We start from the raw sequence: 16674 nt of genomic DNA on the forward strand, positions 1-16674 counted from the left end.
AATCATGGAGCCAAACATGAACGTTTCTGAAGAGAGATACAGAACAGAAGGTGAATATTTTGAGGAGCCATGTGGAAAATAAAGTGGTCAACGGTGAATTGAGCACACGTGCTGCTGGTTATTTAAGATGCACCAGTAAAGTGTCCAGGAAGGTCCAGCAGCAGGAAGGTGGTACTTGAAGAGCTCGATATTTTCTGAAATGGTACACGTTGTAAAAAGTTTGAAAAACATTGGTCTGACTGATACAAAATATGTCGCAACCGTCCCTAGTCTCCCCTTCATTTTTCTGACTGAAATAATATTTTCAGTGCAGGAGTTTTAACCCCTAACAGAACATTTGTTCACTAACTTTTCCTCCCTAATGAAACAGAGGTGTAGTTCCTGGTGTTGACCTCACGGTGTCGCTGTCGCTGCAGTAATGAGCCTCCTCTGCGTCTCTCCCGGCTCTCAGTTTGAGTCTGCGGGCTCCAGCAGGCAGATTGTCCGGTTCAAAAGTTTATTTTCAGCGCTTGACATTGATTGAACCATTAACCCTGCGGCGCCAACACAGCTAATGATTTTCCTGCTTGTTTTTGTGCTGCAGGACAGCAGGAGCTTCTCTGTGTGTCCCTCTGCGGCTCCACTCACACACTCCGAGTTTTTATTTCATCATCTGAGGCCGTTTCTGCTTCATCAATTCATGTTTTCACCGCTGGACGTGTTTGTCAGAGAGCCACACGTCAAGTTTACACGTTCAGAATCAACCTCACAACTTCTTCTTTTAAAACAAAATATTCACTTTAACCTCTGAAGGATTCACCTGAATCAACACAAAGCGTTTACAAGAGGAACTAATCAGAACATAAATAGAAAATATGGATTTTTAAGACAAACATTCAAACCAAAACATTAGAAAAATGTTCCCAAATTTAACTGAGGCATGAACATCCTTCTACCCACACACACAAAACATTTACAGAGGGGAAATAAATATAAAATGAAGATTAATAAGGCGAAGATTAAAATAAAAACCTGCAAAAGTTAATAAAAATGTTCCCAAATTCATCAGAGCCGAGACAACTGAGCTGTATTACTGTTGATTTTGTTATATTTTATATTTAATTATCTTTGCAAACCTTTTAAAAAACTATCTCAAACTAAATAAAACCAGCTTTTGAGCACACAGAGGACTGTTTAATGTTTAGATTTAATAAATGAAGGAAACAAAATACATTTTATGCCTAAATTAGGAAGTTTATTGTAATATTATTATATTAAATTCTCACTGGAGAGCACATTTTTAATTTAAAATTGATGGTAAAATAAATAAAACTAGCTTGTTTGCACACATTCAGGAGATGAAGGTTGATAAAAACAATTTACAATAAAATAAATAGAACCAGAAATAATCAGTATGTTTCCTGATATTGTGACATAATACATCTTTTGTTTTACACCTTTAAAGCGCCTTAAACATCTGTTTTTCTCTATTAATATAATTCATGTTCAGTCAGATACGTAAAGGCTTTAAATGAGTCCGTTTAGATTCTTAACGAGATAAAAATTCAGTCTTAGATTTTCCCTTAAATAACCTCAGACTGCGTTTAAGGTGTTTTAATGTCCTTTATTGCGAATTTAAGGGAAACTAGGGATTTATTTCCAGTTTTCTTCAGTCATTATGAGTGTTTGGCTGTTTGCATTCTTATATTTTCAGTATAAACGAAATCACAGAGTGACCAGCAGCTCCTTTACTGTCCCCGTTATGTTTTTTTTGCAGGACATATTTTTGTCCCTGCAGGCCTCCGTCTGATTCCCGCTTCAACATTCAGCTCACGGTGACAGAGAAATAGAAACCAGCAGGAGAGCCGAGACAAACCAGTCTGATTCCTGCTGCACACCAAACCCAGTTTAACCAGTTTAATTCACCAGCACATCAGTGGACAGACAGACAGACGAGGCTTCTTCAGAGGAGAAAAAATAAATCATAAAGTTTTTATTTATTTTTAAAATTAAATAATCCTGAGGGGTTTTTTTTTTTGTCTCGGTGTGTTCAGACTGACTGCAGCAGGTCACTTTTCTGTTCAGTCAGTTTGAAGCTTCAGCTGCTTCCACGTCTCGGTTTATTTATTTATTCATTCATTTATTTATTTATTTATTTATTTATTTATTCCGTGTTCGAATTCAGCACCTAGAGAAAGATGCGTTTTATTTCAATGGCAGAAAATATAATATCTATCTATCTATCTATCTATCTATCTATCTATCTATCTATCTATCTATCTATCTATCATGTTTTGTCCTTAAATCTAAAATGTTTTACAAATAGAAATGTCAAAATAAAAGTTCTTTTCATTGTTCCGATCAGAGCTGCAGGGACTTCACTTGAATTTGGGGTTTTTTAATAAAATGATAATGAGATGATTTTTCTTCAATCACTGCCCCAATTCCACATCATCTGATGTTATATCTGATAAATGTGTTTTTTAAGGCAACAAAATGCGTAATTTTAAACAAAAAGAAGAATTAGCCAACAGTTAATTTTTGGCGTGTGGAGACTCTTAAATGAAGGTGATACCGACAAAAAATTAAACAGAATTATTAACAGGATCTGATCAGATTATTTTGAAATCAGTTATACAAATTAATTTTGTAACACAATCCGTTGGATTACAAAATGTAATGTAATCCGAATACTTTGGGATTACTTCAAAATCAAACATTAAAAATTGCACTTTATACCAAAAAAAAAAAAAAAAAAATGGACGAAGCTCCCAAAATTTGAGTTCCACAGTTTGTCTTTTTATCTTCAGATATTTTAAAACATTTTTAATTCAAATTAAATACATTTTTTGCATTTTTTCCCCTTCCGTCTCCCGCCACAAAGTGGAGCAGTTTTCTCAGAAACTCTGTATATCAGACAGTCTCCCTGTCTGTTTAGAGCGTTTGTTCTCCTGAATGTTTTAAAATGTTTCATCATTTTACATTTTACATATTTTAAAGACGTAATTAAAATGCAACCTGATCAATAATCCTTGACGGTGTAACTTTACTCTAATTACACTTTTTTTTTTTTTTCATATTTAGGTCCAATCTGGACTGGTAGTTACTTTTTTGTAATATGACGTGTAGTTCGGTCCTTTTATAATATGACAAATGTCTCATTTATGAATATTTAATTATGGTGTAGTTAACTAAAAATATGCAGGATTGATCGATATATTTAACTTGAAAAAACGACACACTTCTTCTACAAAGCTTCTATTCTTTATATAACTCTTTATGAGATTTTGTTATAAAGCAGACATAACTTTACTTTTAATAAACTTAATGCTTAAACATACCGTTTATTAATTAAAACGAACTGATTATTCTGAGCATTAAAGTACAATGCAAGGCCACAATAAGCAGCTCTCACAGACACTTGAACATGAAGGCGATCAGGATTTAATTTAAACAGAAAAATTTAAAATTACAGCCTTTATTTGCGCTTTTTATTTCGCTCTTTTGACGATTTTGATCCGTTTTCAACACGGTTTTATTTGTTTGACACAATCTTAGTTAGTTTTAGTGAAATTATTGTAAATTACACTTTTTCAATTTACATGAAATATTTCTGTGATAGAAACGATGGAACAGTTGAGAGAATAAAAAGCAGATTATAATGTTGTAGTTTCACCTGTCAGAAGTTTTCCTCTATGAATTTCTTGTTTGATCGATAATTTTAATGTTTTATCATTCAGAACAAATCTGATTAAATCATTTTATTGTTTAATAAGCTGTGAACAATCAGTCCATCAGAGATGAAACATTAAAATAAATCGATCAGAGAGTAAATGACTGCAGGGAGGCTGGTATTTGTGTTGGTGTAGTTCCTGTTTCAGCCGCTGGGAGGCGCCCTCTGTCCTCCTCTCAGCCTCCTCCTCCTCCTCCTCCTGCTCTGTGCTGTTGATCCCTCTGATTTATTTGCTCACAACTTTCCCTCTGAGCCTTAAAGCCAATAATAATAATACTGAGGCTGTTTACATGTTGAGAAATCACTCGGCGTCGATGTGTTCAAACATTCACACACTCAACGCAAATAAATACATCCTGCAGATTAACACCCTCCAACCTCCACCCTACATCCTTCATTCCTCCATCCTTCATACCTACAACCTTCATCCTGCAGCCTCGGTCTTTCAGAGTCCAACTTTCCACCTTTCATCCTTCAGTCCCTGCTGGTTCAAGGGGTTTAAGGGAACGCTGAGGGTTTATTTTTGTTCTCCTTTTCCAGGTCGTTTCCCTCCTCTTGGCCTCCTCAAACAACACAGGAGCAGAGGTCAAAGGTCACAGGTGAAGGCAGGATAAAGGTTCTGGTTTCTGAACTCCACTGGAGAAACAAAACTGTTCCAAAACAACAACAACAAGTCCTCTTAAACACCTCCAGAACACCTTTAAGAGTCCTAGGATTTCCTTTAATCCTCGTAACCCTGTAAGAAAAACTCCCAAAAACCCTCAAGGGCAGTTTGTTTCCTAAGAAAATCCTCTGATAACCCAATGTGCCCCTGAAGAACTTCTATAACAACTCCTGGAAAGTCCTTAACAATCTGTAGAACCTCTTTAGATCCTCATAAGACCCTATGAATATGCCCTTAAGTTCCCTGGAATACCACAGGAACACCCATGTCTTTTAAATTTCCTACAATAACTAATAAAATCCCTTTAACATTTCCCAAAACGCCTTCAGCACTGCTGGAAATCCCTTAAACCCCCTGCAACCTCATGAGAAGTCCCTCCAGACACCTTAAGATCTCCTTTAAGAACCAAAGGAAAAAAACACACACATACGAATCCCCAAAAACCCTTCGTGTCAGCTTGGGTCCAGAGGAATCCTCCAGTAACCCAACAGAACCTCTAAAGAAGCCCTGAACTTCATTAATAACTCCTGGAACCAACATAACCATCTGTAGAACCCTTTAAAACCAAGTAAGACCATTTGAACACCCCTCAAAGTTTCCATGGCATACCCAAGGTACATCCAAATCCCTTAAAATCTTCTTTGAGAACCAAAATATTTCTTGAAACACCTTCTGCTGGAAACCCTTTCAGAGCAACATGAATCCTCTTCATTGACCTTTTAGACCCCTGGAACAAACTTAAGAACTCCTGGAACACCAATAGAACCCCCCAAATACCTTAACATCAATAAAACCCCATAAGAAAGTCCCCCCTTCAGGTCAGCTTGGGTCCTAAAATCCCAACAGAACCACTAAATAAGCCCTTAATAACTCCTGGAACCTCCTTAACAATCTGTGAGACCCTTAAAGAACCCCTGGAAGTACCTGCGAACCTCTTAAATACCACTAAATTCCCCTGGAACACCCAAAATTTTAAAATCCCCAGTAACAAATGAAATCCCTTTAACGTTTCGTGAAACACCTTCAGGACTGCTGGGAGTCCTTTAAACCCTCCTGTAGCCCTGCAGTCCCCCATTATACCTAAAAATCTCCCTTAAAACCCAACAAAACCCATAAGAATCCCCAAAAGCCTACCAGGCAGCTTGGATCCCCAAGAATCCTCAAATGCCCCAACAGAGCTCCCAAAGAAGCCCTGAAACTTCCTGAAGAACCCCCAGAGGTCACAACGAACTGATTACTGCCTTAAGTCCCCATACCTGACCACAGGAACACCAAAATCCCTTAAAATCCCCCCGGATAGCCAATAAAATCCCTTAATGTTTCCCTAAGAGCATGCAAATGTCCCTTAAAAACCTCTGGAACCCCTTAATCTTCTGTCAGGTTCTGATGTTCTTGGTCGTCATCCCTACTTTCTTTCTTGGTGGCTTAATGCCTTCTGATCAGGGTCTTGATCAGCTTCATTGATCGATGGTGCCACCTCCTTAAGATCCTAGAGAAACCCTTAAGGCCTGCCGGAACCTGTTTAAGAGCCATAGGAACCCAGTAATAATGTTGGATTTTGCTTAAGAACCCCTGGACCCTGTTGGGAACCCCCTTAAAGACCCCCTAACAACTTGCAAATGCTTTCTAAAAAAAACCTGTGGAACCCCTTCATGCCGTTTCTGGTCTGATGTTCGTCACATCTGTCTCTTCACTTACTTTCTACCTCCTGATCAACACAGTTCCTGATCTGTCATTTGATCAGCTTCATTGATTAATGGTACCACCTCCTTAAGAACCATATTCTGGTGGTGTAGACTCCTTAAGAACCTTAGAAAAAGCTTAGGACCAGCTGGAACCAGTTGAAGAGCCACAATAGCCCATTAATAATGTTAGATTTTGCTTAAGAACCTTTGTAATCTGTTGAGAACTCATCGGATCCCCTAATAAACTGCCTTAAGTTCTCAGGAACCCCCTTAAAGGCCACTAGAACCCCCTAAGAATTTCCAGACTGGTCACTTGATCAACTTCATTGAACAGTGGTGCAGCCTCCTTAAGAACGGTCTAATGATGGCTTAAGAACCACAGGAACCCGTTAATAAAATTAGATCTGGCTTAAACCTGTGGAGAACACCTAAAACCACCTAATGAAGTCCCTTAATCTCTTAAGATCCCCTTTAAAGAACACTAGAACCCTCAAGAACTTGCACATGCCTCTGAAAAAACCTCTGGAACCCCTTCATGCTTTGTCAGGCTCTGATGTTCTTCATTGTTCTCCCTTAACTTTCTGTCGTACTTGGAGTCTAACTGCCTCCTGATCAGTCATTTGATCAGCTTCATTGATCGCTAGTGCAACCTCCTTAGGAACCTGAGGAGTTAAGGGCAACTTGAACTTTTTTGAGAACCACAGAAACCTGTTAATAACATTAGATTTGAGGTAAGAACACCTGAAACCTGTTGAGAACTCCTAGAACCCCCTAATAAACCCCTTAATCTCTTGAGAGCCCCTTTAAAGAACACCAGAATCCCTTAAGAACTTGCAAATTCCCCCTAAAAACCTTGTGGAACCCCTTAATGCAGTGGTGCCCAACCCTGGTCCTCAGAGCTCACTGTCCTGCATGTTTTAGATGTTTCTCTGCTCCAACACACCTGATTCACATGATCAGGTTGTTATCAGTCTTCTGCAGAGGCTTGATGACGAGCTGATCATGTGAATCAGGTGTGTTGGAGCAGAGAAACATCTAAAACATGCAGGACAGTGGACCCTGAGGACCAGGATTGGGCACCACTGCCTTAATGGTTTGTCAGGTTCTGATGTTCTTCATTGTTCTCTCTTTATTTACTTTCTCTCTCAGTGGCTAAATCTCTCCTGATCTGATTAATAACATTAGATTTGGCCTAAGATCTTCTTAAACCTGTTGAGAACTCCTAAAACCCCTTCAGTAAACCCCATTAAACTCGTGAGAACCTCATCAAAGAACACTAGAACTTGCTAACAACTTGCACTTCCTACGTTAAAAACCTCCGGAACCCCTTCATGCTTCTGTCAGGTCTGACGTTCTTCATTGTCGTCTCTTTACTTGCCTCCTGATCGACACTCTCCTCATCATTCACTTGATCAGCCACATTGATCGTTATTGATTACACACAGAGTCAGATGCGCTTCTCCTGATTTGAACATCTCTCTGTGGTTCTGTTTGAGTGAAGAAAAACAGCAGATGTTCTGCAGAAGTGAAAACTTAACAGCCTGCTTCACGTACGGATCAAATATTTTTAATCAAAACCAGAACTCTGAACAGTTTAACTCTGCGGAGGAATCAGACCTGAAACATCTTCCAGTTTTTGATTAAACACAGCAGATAAAATTATCTCCAGTCGGTGTAAAACTGACGGGATGAATAACGAATCTGCGCAAGCAAAATGAAAACAGATGCTCCAATAAAATCCACGAAAATAGAATTAATCTTTGTCTCTGATGACGGTTGAGATGTTAATTATGATGGAGGTCATAGATCGCCTTCATGTTTCTTTCTCTCTGCAGCTCTGATTTAATTCCAAATTCCACCCAAACACAAACATATTCCACACCATGTAAGCAGAAAGTTTTCACATTGATAATTACGTTTTTTACTCCTTGCAGCAGCACATAAATCTATTTTAATCAAAGTGAAAATTGCCATAGCTTTGAATCAAGTTTGTGGAGAATAAAGTTTATATTTTCTGTGTTACTGTATTAAATAAAAATGTTTAGGTCTGGTAACAAGCTGGATTAAATGTGTCATCTTGATGGACATCTGGAGACTGTAAATGTTTAAACAGCAGCTCATGTTGGACAGCTTCAAAATAAAAGCAGCTGGTGAACTCTGTCGCTTTAATCTAAGAAAGTTTAGCTCAGAATGTATTTATGGATCTGCAGATGTTTCTTGTCACAAATATTCATCGTTGGTAGTTGACAAACTAAACATCTCTGTAATCCTTGACACTGCAACTTAAAGCGTTTGCTTTTTTCCCCTTTTAATTCACAAGAAAATGAAAATGGAGTCTGCTTTGGGCTGATTTGAACTTCAAGTTGTTATTTGACCAAGAAGAAAAGTCAGCTCTGTCTCAGGCTGCAAATCTGAGTGTTTCTGTCTTTTAAAATTCAAAAGAAAATGAATGGACCCTGGTGTGGTTTGATTTGTAGACCCAGTTGTCAGTTACTTTGTAGCTCCTGCTTTAAGCTACAAAATTGAGCATTGAAACGTGTTCTAAAATTCAGGGAAAAGAATGAATGGAGTCTGGTTTGGTTCGATTTTAAGTCGCTGTTGTGACTTGACTGACAAAAGAGACATGGAAGCAACACTTTCTGTCTGTTTCTCTCCTTGCTTGTTTTTAGAATTCAGAAAAAAGTGAATGGAGTCTGGTTTGGTTGGATTTGAAAACCCAGTTGTCAATCTCTGACTTTTAAACATGTTCTAAAATGATGAAAAAAGTGAATAGAGTCTGGTGAACCTGAAGTCCTGGCTGGTGGTTGAAAATGCAAGAAAAGCTCCTTCTTCATATCTCATACTGAAGGTCGGACTGTAAATCTGAGTTTGTTAAATTTGTTGTAAAATTTGGGGAAAACGTATGGAGTCTAGTTTGGTTGCATTTGAAGATGTAGTTGTGTCTTGACCTGCAAAAGAGACAAGAAACCTGCCTGACTTTCACTGCAATTTTAAGATTTTTGCACATTTTTCTAAAATTCACAAGAAAATGAATGGAGTCTGGTTAGATTGGATTTGAAGTTGCAGTTGTGACTTGACCAACAGAGGAGGCAAGAAAACAATCCTCTCTCTGGCTCTCCTTTACACTGCAAGTTGGAGCATTTGCATCTTTTTTTTTTAATTTAGAAGAAAATTAGTTCAGTCTGGTTTGGTTTTACTTGATGTCGCAGATTTTGATCTGTTTTCAAATGTAGAAGAAACAGAGTGGAGTCTGGTTTGTCCGTAGTTGGTGAAGAAATGAGGTGAATGTCAGTGATTCTTAACCTGATCTCATACTTTAAACTGCAAATGTCAGTTTGTTTTAAAAGTCAAAGGAAAATGAACTGACTTTGGTTTGGTTTTATTTGACATTCCAGTTGTTGGTCTGTTTTAAATAAAAAAAAAATGAACAGAGTTTGGTTTAATTTAAAGTCCAGTGGTTTGTTTGTTTTTAAACATTTTAACTGAAACAGGCGCTTCACTTGTTTCAGGTTTTTCTCTCTGAGGTTAGATGGATGTTTTTTTTTTCTACACATCCTCCACCTCCTCCTCCTCAGTCCTGTTGGGATGTTCCATACACACACACACACACACACACACACACACACACACACACACACACACACACACACACACACACACACGCATACAGACACACAGAGACAACATATAGGCGCGGAGCGGCTGAACGGTACAAACTGAGCTCACATCTTCAGCTCCTGTGAGCAAACCAACAACAGCAACAACAGCAAACAGTCTGTGTTTAGTTCACTGAGAGTCACTGAGATGCTGACAAACAAACATCAAGTTAAATTATCCCATCAAAATAAAAGCATGACGGAAAAACAACCCTCCAAATAATCATTCGTTTTCAAAATTCGCGTTAAGGACGCGTTTTTACGCAAGAAAAACGCACCGTGCGGGCAGAAGTTAATTGTTATTATTATTTATTATTGTTGTTATCGTTATTATTGTTATTATTATTAATGCCATTGATTTGTGATTGAAAGCCATTACATGTAACTGAAAGCTCCGAAAAAAAAAACAAGTTGGGACCTTCCGCCTTTTTCGTCTATCATTATTATTATTATTATTGTTATTATTATTATTATTATTATTATTATTAGTTGTTGTAGTAGTAGTAGTAGTTGTTGTTGTTGTATCGCTTTTTTTAGTAGTCAACCTGATAATAAAGTAAAATGACTGACTTTATAAAAATGTTTTCTACTATCCAATCATCTAGTTTCTGTTTAATTGTTTTCGCATTTAAGCCCTTCATTTTTATAAAACAAAAGTCAGACTAAAGCTCATGTTTCTCAGCTGCATGTGTTATTACAGGGAGAACTGCACAAGAATTTAAAGAAGTGTGGGAATGAATCTTTCACAAAACCGAATCTTAGCATGAAGCACAAATCAAACGTCAGGAAAAGAAAAAGGGCCAAAAAATGTTCAGACAAACACTAAATTGTTATTAAATGAGTTAAAATGATGTTTTCTGTTCCTGCACCGCAACTAACCCGCACACAGCTGCAGCAGCGGACTCAGCTTCCTCTAAACGAGCATCAAAAACCTTGAAAATGACATAAAATCTCTTGTTTTGATGTGAATTATTGGATTCTGATGCCTTATTTCTAAACTAAAACACTTAATTAGAATAGAATTTCTTTCATCAACAGGATCTGACAGTTTCTGTCTTCTTCTTCAGCCTGTTGAGAGAAAACAGTCTAAGATTTATTTGTGGCTCGCTGTGGAGCTCAAACGGCTCAGTGACGCTTCAGTGTTTCTGTGCGTAAAAAAAACCGGCTCCGTTTGTCCGAGCTGCAGCTGCTGCTGCTGCTGCTCCGCCCGGGGTCAAAGTCCCCAACAGAAAGTCACAAAATATGTTTAGTTCGTTCAATTGGAGGAAATCTGCAGAGAGTAAAGGCATTTATCTCTTTAGCTGATTTATTTGTGTGTGTCACATTTACGCACCAAAAACTCCACCTGATGGAAACACTTTGCGTTTGATTTCCAAGTGATCTGAGTTTTTTAGGAACCACAGAAAAATCTCAAAAAGTGTTAAATTAACTCTGTTGGAGTTTTTCTAACTTGTCTCAGGATCAGACAGTTTAGTTTGTTGCTCCAGAGCCAAACATTCACACATCAGCGACAGTTTATTGTTAAATACTCGGAAATATTTTGCCTTAAAAAGTGTTAAATTAACTGCTGAGGATTCACAGACTGACAAGTTTGGCTTCACGTGTCTCAGATTAAACTGACTGACGGTTGAGTTCACAGACAACGTGTGGCAGTTTTATGTTCAGTATTTGTAGTCACTTAAACGTGGTCTAAAATTCATGGGAAACATGAACAGAGTTTGGTTTGGTTGGAGGTTGGAGACGCAAGAAAATCAAACTGTTTCTCCTAAGCCTGACCTCTTAAATCTGCTGTAAAATTCAGAACAAAACGCAGGGAGTTTGGTGTGGTTGGATTTAAAGTTTCACCTGACAGAGACTAGAGAGCTCACCTCTGTCTCTCCTCCGCACTGCTATTCAGAGCGTTTGTTTTCTCGTTAAATTCAGAAGAAAATGAACAGAGTTTGGTGCGGTGGGGACATTTTATTTTCCACTATTTGTGGTCACATGAAAGTGGTAGAAACAAGGCAACTTATGTAATATCAGCAATGTTAATCAACAGTACTGATGGTGATAATAAAAGTATTCTAAAAGTGTGAATTTTAAAGATGTTTTCAAACTAAAAGGAGCAGATATTTTGTTAAACTACTGCAGATTTTACTGCTGTCGTCGTGTTGGCAGTAATAGTACCATCAGTGTTATAGTAGTAACAAATATCACTACATGTATGATGAAATAAATCCTGATTCATCCTTTAGAGGCTAAAAATAATATCTGATGTTTTTCTGATGTGTTTATTATTTGTGGTCACGTGTTTACAGTCCCCGTGGTCACGTGGTAAACATAACACTACTGCTGCTACTAACACAGTGTTAGTAGCAGCAGTGTTATCAATTAATACTAATAATAGCATCGCTGAACACACTGTAACTGCGATAATAAAGGTCTAGTGTCAGTGGTATAAGCAGTAGATGTAGTACTAACATGGTACTGGCAGCAGCAGCAGCAGCAGCAGCAGCTCTGGTGGTATTAATGGAAGAATCAGGACTGAAACAAAGATTTGATTAATACTGAGATCTTTAATTGAACCATTCAGTCTGTGGGTGTCTTTAGTTATTTAAGTTTATTCATAATTCATACTATTCAGTTAAATATATATTTTTTATTTTCTGTAAACTTCTAAAGATAATTTAGTTTCACTGCCAAGAACCAGTAAAATGATGTAAATTTATATTTTGTCCAAAAATATCCTGGAATCAGCTTTTAAAATAAAACGCCAAATGTTAATTTTTATTCTATGATTGTATAATTGAATATAAACTCCCATCAGGTTAATAAATCCCCAGTGATTCTCAGTATATGTGCCCAAACAAACAGCAAACAACAACCAACCAGTTTGAAAACTGAAAAACAAATATCAGGTCAAAGTGCCCCATCAAAATAAAAGCATGACTACAAATAGAAATATTTCTCAAAATTAATTAATTTTCTGGACACAAAATGCGCATTCAAGTTGCGTTTTACGCAAGAAAAATGTACCGATTGTTCAGGTTTTATTGACCTCAATGTCAAACTGTCAGTGTTCATCATTGTAGCAGCAGTAAATGAGGAGGTGGTGGTGATACTAGTACTAATAGTGGTACTTGCGGTAGTACCAGCAGTATAATTACCACAGTTATAAAAAAAAAAACATGCTTGAAGGCGTCACTATGTTTTTACCAAAAGAAAAAGTGAACTAAATATGTTGGAATGACCCTTTAAAGATTATAAATAATATGTGATGTTTTCCTAAATATCTGTAATAATTAAAAATAGATGAAAACAAGTTTTGGAGTTAAATTTGACTTTTAAAAATGTAGGCGCTTCTCCTCCGGCGGCCTCTGTGTTTCAGCCTTTTATTCGGACTCACTGAGTGTGTTGACTTTGTGTTCTTGTTGCTGTCAGATTCTCCTCCAGCGCGGAGCCTTCGGCATGAAACTAAACTACAAACCTTCCTGGAAGCAGCAAGCTGACATGACACCGTGTTTACGCCTCGCGGCGCACACTTTACGCGCATTTTACGCACGGAAAATCGGCTTTGGAGAAACAGCCCGTAGCAGCCTCTCTGTGCTGTCTGCTGCGATGTGACACACAAATCACCTCCGCGTGTCCTGACCGTGTCCGCGTGCCCTCCGGATCCCCTCTCCTCTGTTTATTTTCCCTCCGAGGCTGCATGTAAACAGTTTCTGAGACGCCGAAGGGGAAAATATTTGAGTGTAAATATGAGGAGCGGCGGGGATTTGGGTGCACGCATGCACGGTGTGTGTTTTCCAGCGACGGCTTTAGTTTAGGTGGGGGAGAGAATGAGCGAGGAGGGGAGGGGTGAGTGAGGGGAAGGAGTGTTGATAGGGGTGAGTGTGTTTTCTGCGCTGCAAAAAGTGTCCAAGCTGGTGAATCGTTTTGGGCGTGTTTTACGCGCTGAAAGTCTGACTTTTTGTTGAAAAACGATCCGGAAAAATGTAGAATTATCTTCTAAAAATCCACTTTTTCTAATAAAATACAATACGATTTCTAAGTAAAGTGTTTGTGGCTTAAAATGAGGCTAAATGTGAGCTTGATGTACTGGCTACACATTAAAAATGCTTAAAAATCGACAAAAGTTGCTCAAAACCGATTCGCTTTTGAGAAAGTCAAAATCTGATTTAATCGGTCAGATTTTCATTTTAATTGTGATGAAATCAATTTTTTAAACCCTTAAAAAGACCTGAAAAGACTGCCCAGGTTTGGTATTTTTTGCAGCGTGCACGGCATTGGTGGATGTGTGTGTTTCCCTGTGCGTCATGATTGGCTGAGAGCGCAGAGGACGCCTTAATATTTAATACTAATGTTCCCCTGGTTGGCTGAGGACTGGAAAGGTCCAACCAATGTTTTTTACTTGCTTTAGTGGCTGCGGCTCCCTAATTAATTGCAGCTATCTGTCTCCTATCGATGTGTGTGTACATGTGTGTTGTGTGTGTGTGTTTCCTTTTTTCTCCCCAAACCGAACATGAAATAGTTTGTTGGGCTATACTTTCTTTCTTCCTCTCGTTCCCCCCTTCCTTCCTTCCCGTCCTGGTTCGCAGGCTCAGACCGGACAGATTGAGACCCAGCTGTGTTTCCACCCTCAGTGCCCGGTGATGTTGGATATGGGAGAGCGCAAAGAGGTGAAAATGATTCCGAAATCGTCGTTCAGTATAAACAGTTTGGTGCCGGAGGCCGTGCAGAGCGACAACAACAACCACCAGAACCAGCATCACCACCAGAACCACCACCACCAGACCCAGAACCATCACCAACAGCACCAACACCGACCCGGCGGCGCGGACGAAGCCGAACAGAAAGCTCCTCTCGCGGCCGCGCAGCAGGACGCCAAAGCGGAGTCTAAAAGTGACTCCTCCGGCCAGGAGAGCTGCGCGGAGGAGAAGGAGAAGCAGCAGCAGGAGGAGAAGAAGGAGAAAGACGGGGACGGCGGTTCCGCGGGGAAGGACGGAGACAAGAAGAGCGGCAAGTACGAGAAGCCTCCGTTCAGCTACAACGCGCTCATCATGATGGCCATCCGGCAGAGCCCCGAGAAGCGGCTCACCCTCAACGGGATCTACGAGTTCATTATGAAGAACTTCCCGTACTACCGGGAGAACAAGCAGGGCTGGCAGAACTCCATCCGGCACAACCTGAGTCTGAACAAGTGCTTTGTCAAGGTGCCGCGCCACTACGACGACCCCGGGAAGGGCAACTACTGGATGCTGGACCCCAGTAGCGATGATGTTTTCATCGGGGGAACCACCGGGAAGCTCCGGCGGCGCTCCACCACCTCCCGGGCCAAGCTGGCCTTCAAGCGGGGTGCCCGGCTGACCTCCGGGCTGACCTTCATGGACCGGGCCGGCTCCCTGTACTGGCCAATGTCCCCCTTCCTCTCTCTGCATCACCCACGGGCCAGCGGCGCCCTGGGCTACAACGGCACCTCCTCGGGCTACCCGGGTCACCCCATGTCTTACAGCACCATGCTGACCCAGAACATGGGCAACAACCACTCGTCGTTCCCGTCGTCCAACGGGCTCAGCATGGACCGGCTGGTCGGCGGGGATCTCCCCTACGCGACGCACCACCTGACGGCCGCGGCCCTGGCGGCCTCCGCGGTGCCCTGCGGCCTCTCCGTGCCTTGCTCCGGGGCCACGTACTCCCTCAACCCGTGCTCGGTCAACCTGCTGGCCGGGCAGACTAGCTACTTTTTCCCGCACGTCCCGCACCCGTCCATGAGCACGCAGAGCGGCGGCAGCGGCGGCGGAGGCTCCCTGCAGGCCGCCCGGGCTTCGGCCTCCAACTCCCCGCAGGCTCCGTCCTCCTCCTCGCTGCCCTGTGACTCTCTTAGGCCGGCGCTGTCCGGCTCTCTGCCCGCCTTCTCCTCGGGACTGTCCGGGGGTTTGTCTGACTATTTCACGCATCAAAACCAGGGCTCGACCTCCAACCCGCTTATACACTAACATCCCCCCCAGAACCCCTCACCCCCTGCCTCACCCCTCCATCCATCCATCCCTCCATCCTTCCATCATTTCCCCCCCTGAAGGAGTGAAAATCTTAAAATGACTCTGGAACTGTAAGTTGAACATTTTACACTGAACATTTACACTGTAAAAAAAATACAAAATTATTATAAACTACCTACTATAGAAAAAAGAGGAGAGACTAAAACTGCAAAACAAAAAAGAGCAGCAGAGAAACAGAAAGCAGCCCTGAAGTTTCCAGGTATTTTTTAATATTATTATTATTATTATTATTATTATTATTATTATTATTATTATTATTATTATTACTATCTCTTCTTCTTTCTTCTTCTTCTTCTTCCCCTTCCCCTTCCCCTTCTTCTTTCTTCTTTCTGCTCCATCTTCTTCTGCAGTTTTTTAATTTCTGTGTACATAATGTCTGTTACTATAAGTGTCCGGGCTTTGTCTCTGTATAGTTACTGTCAGTCAGCGACGTGCAATGATGTGACCTGAGCTAAAAAAACAGAGAGAATGATGATGATGATGATGAGAGCTGTAGGCTGATTATTATTTTTCTGTTGTTCTTGTTGTTGTTGTTGGAGGAGGCATTACTTTTTTATAGAATGTGTATTTAAAATAGTTTTGTCTAATTTTTGAGATTTTAAAAAAAGGTAATAATAATAATAATATGTCTAATAGCCGGTTGGTTTTGCCCGCATGTTTGCAGTATTATCAGGTCTCATGCGGGTTAGAAAAGAAGCGGCGGAGAATGATTTTATTTTACAGAAAAAAAATTAAAAAAATTAAACACTAATTTTTTATTTTTTATTTTTATTTTCTATACAGTGGAAATGTGTTTTTCCTTTTTTTTTTTTTAAAAAGCGACTCTGGCTCCCGCCGTCAAAGTCCTGCTGAGGCTGTTTTTTTTTCTCTCCATTCATTCATTTCCCAGTTTAAAAAACTGTTAATGTACTTTTTTATA

General features: G+C 40.0%; 1 protein-coding gene across 1 annotated transcript; it reads left to right on the forward strand.

Moving 5' to 3' along the window:
* The first annotated feature begins 14201 nt into the window (after positions 1-14201).
* On the forward strand, positions 14202-16562 carry foxg1a (forkhead box G1a). The gene has a single exon (XM_084743092.1). The coding sequence runs from the start codon at positions 14349-14351 to the stop codon at positions 15690-15692; it is 1344 nt and encodes a 447-aa protein (XP_084599218.1). The 5' UTR covers positions 14202-14348; the 3' UTR covers positions 15693-16562.
* The last annotated feature ends 112 nt before the right edge of the window (positions 16563-16674 follow it).

The sequence above is a fragment of the Lutjanus erythropterus genome, chromosome 18 (genome assembly GCF_056507025.1).
Source record: "Lutjanus erythropterus isolate fLutEry1 chromosome 18, fLutEry1.hap2, whole genome shotgun sequence".
NCBI classification, from domain to species: Eukaryota; Metazoa; Chordata; class Actinopteri; order Lutjaniformes; family Lutjanidae; genus Lutjanus; species Lutjanus erythropterus.

Excerpts from the sequence above, each read along its gene's own strand:
- foxg1a (XM_084743092.1), top strand. The coding sequence starts at position 14,349 with ATGTTGGATATGGGAGAGCGCAAAGAGGTGAAAATGATTCCGAAATCG.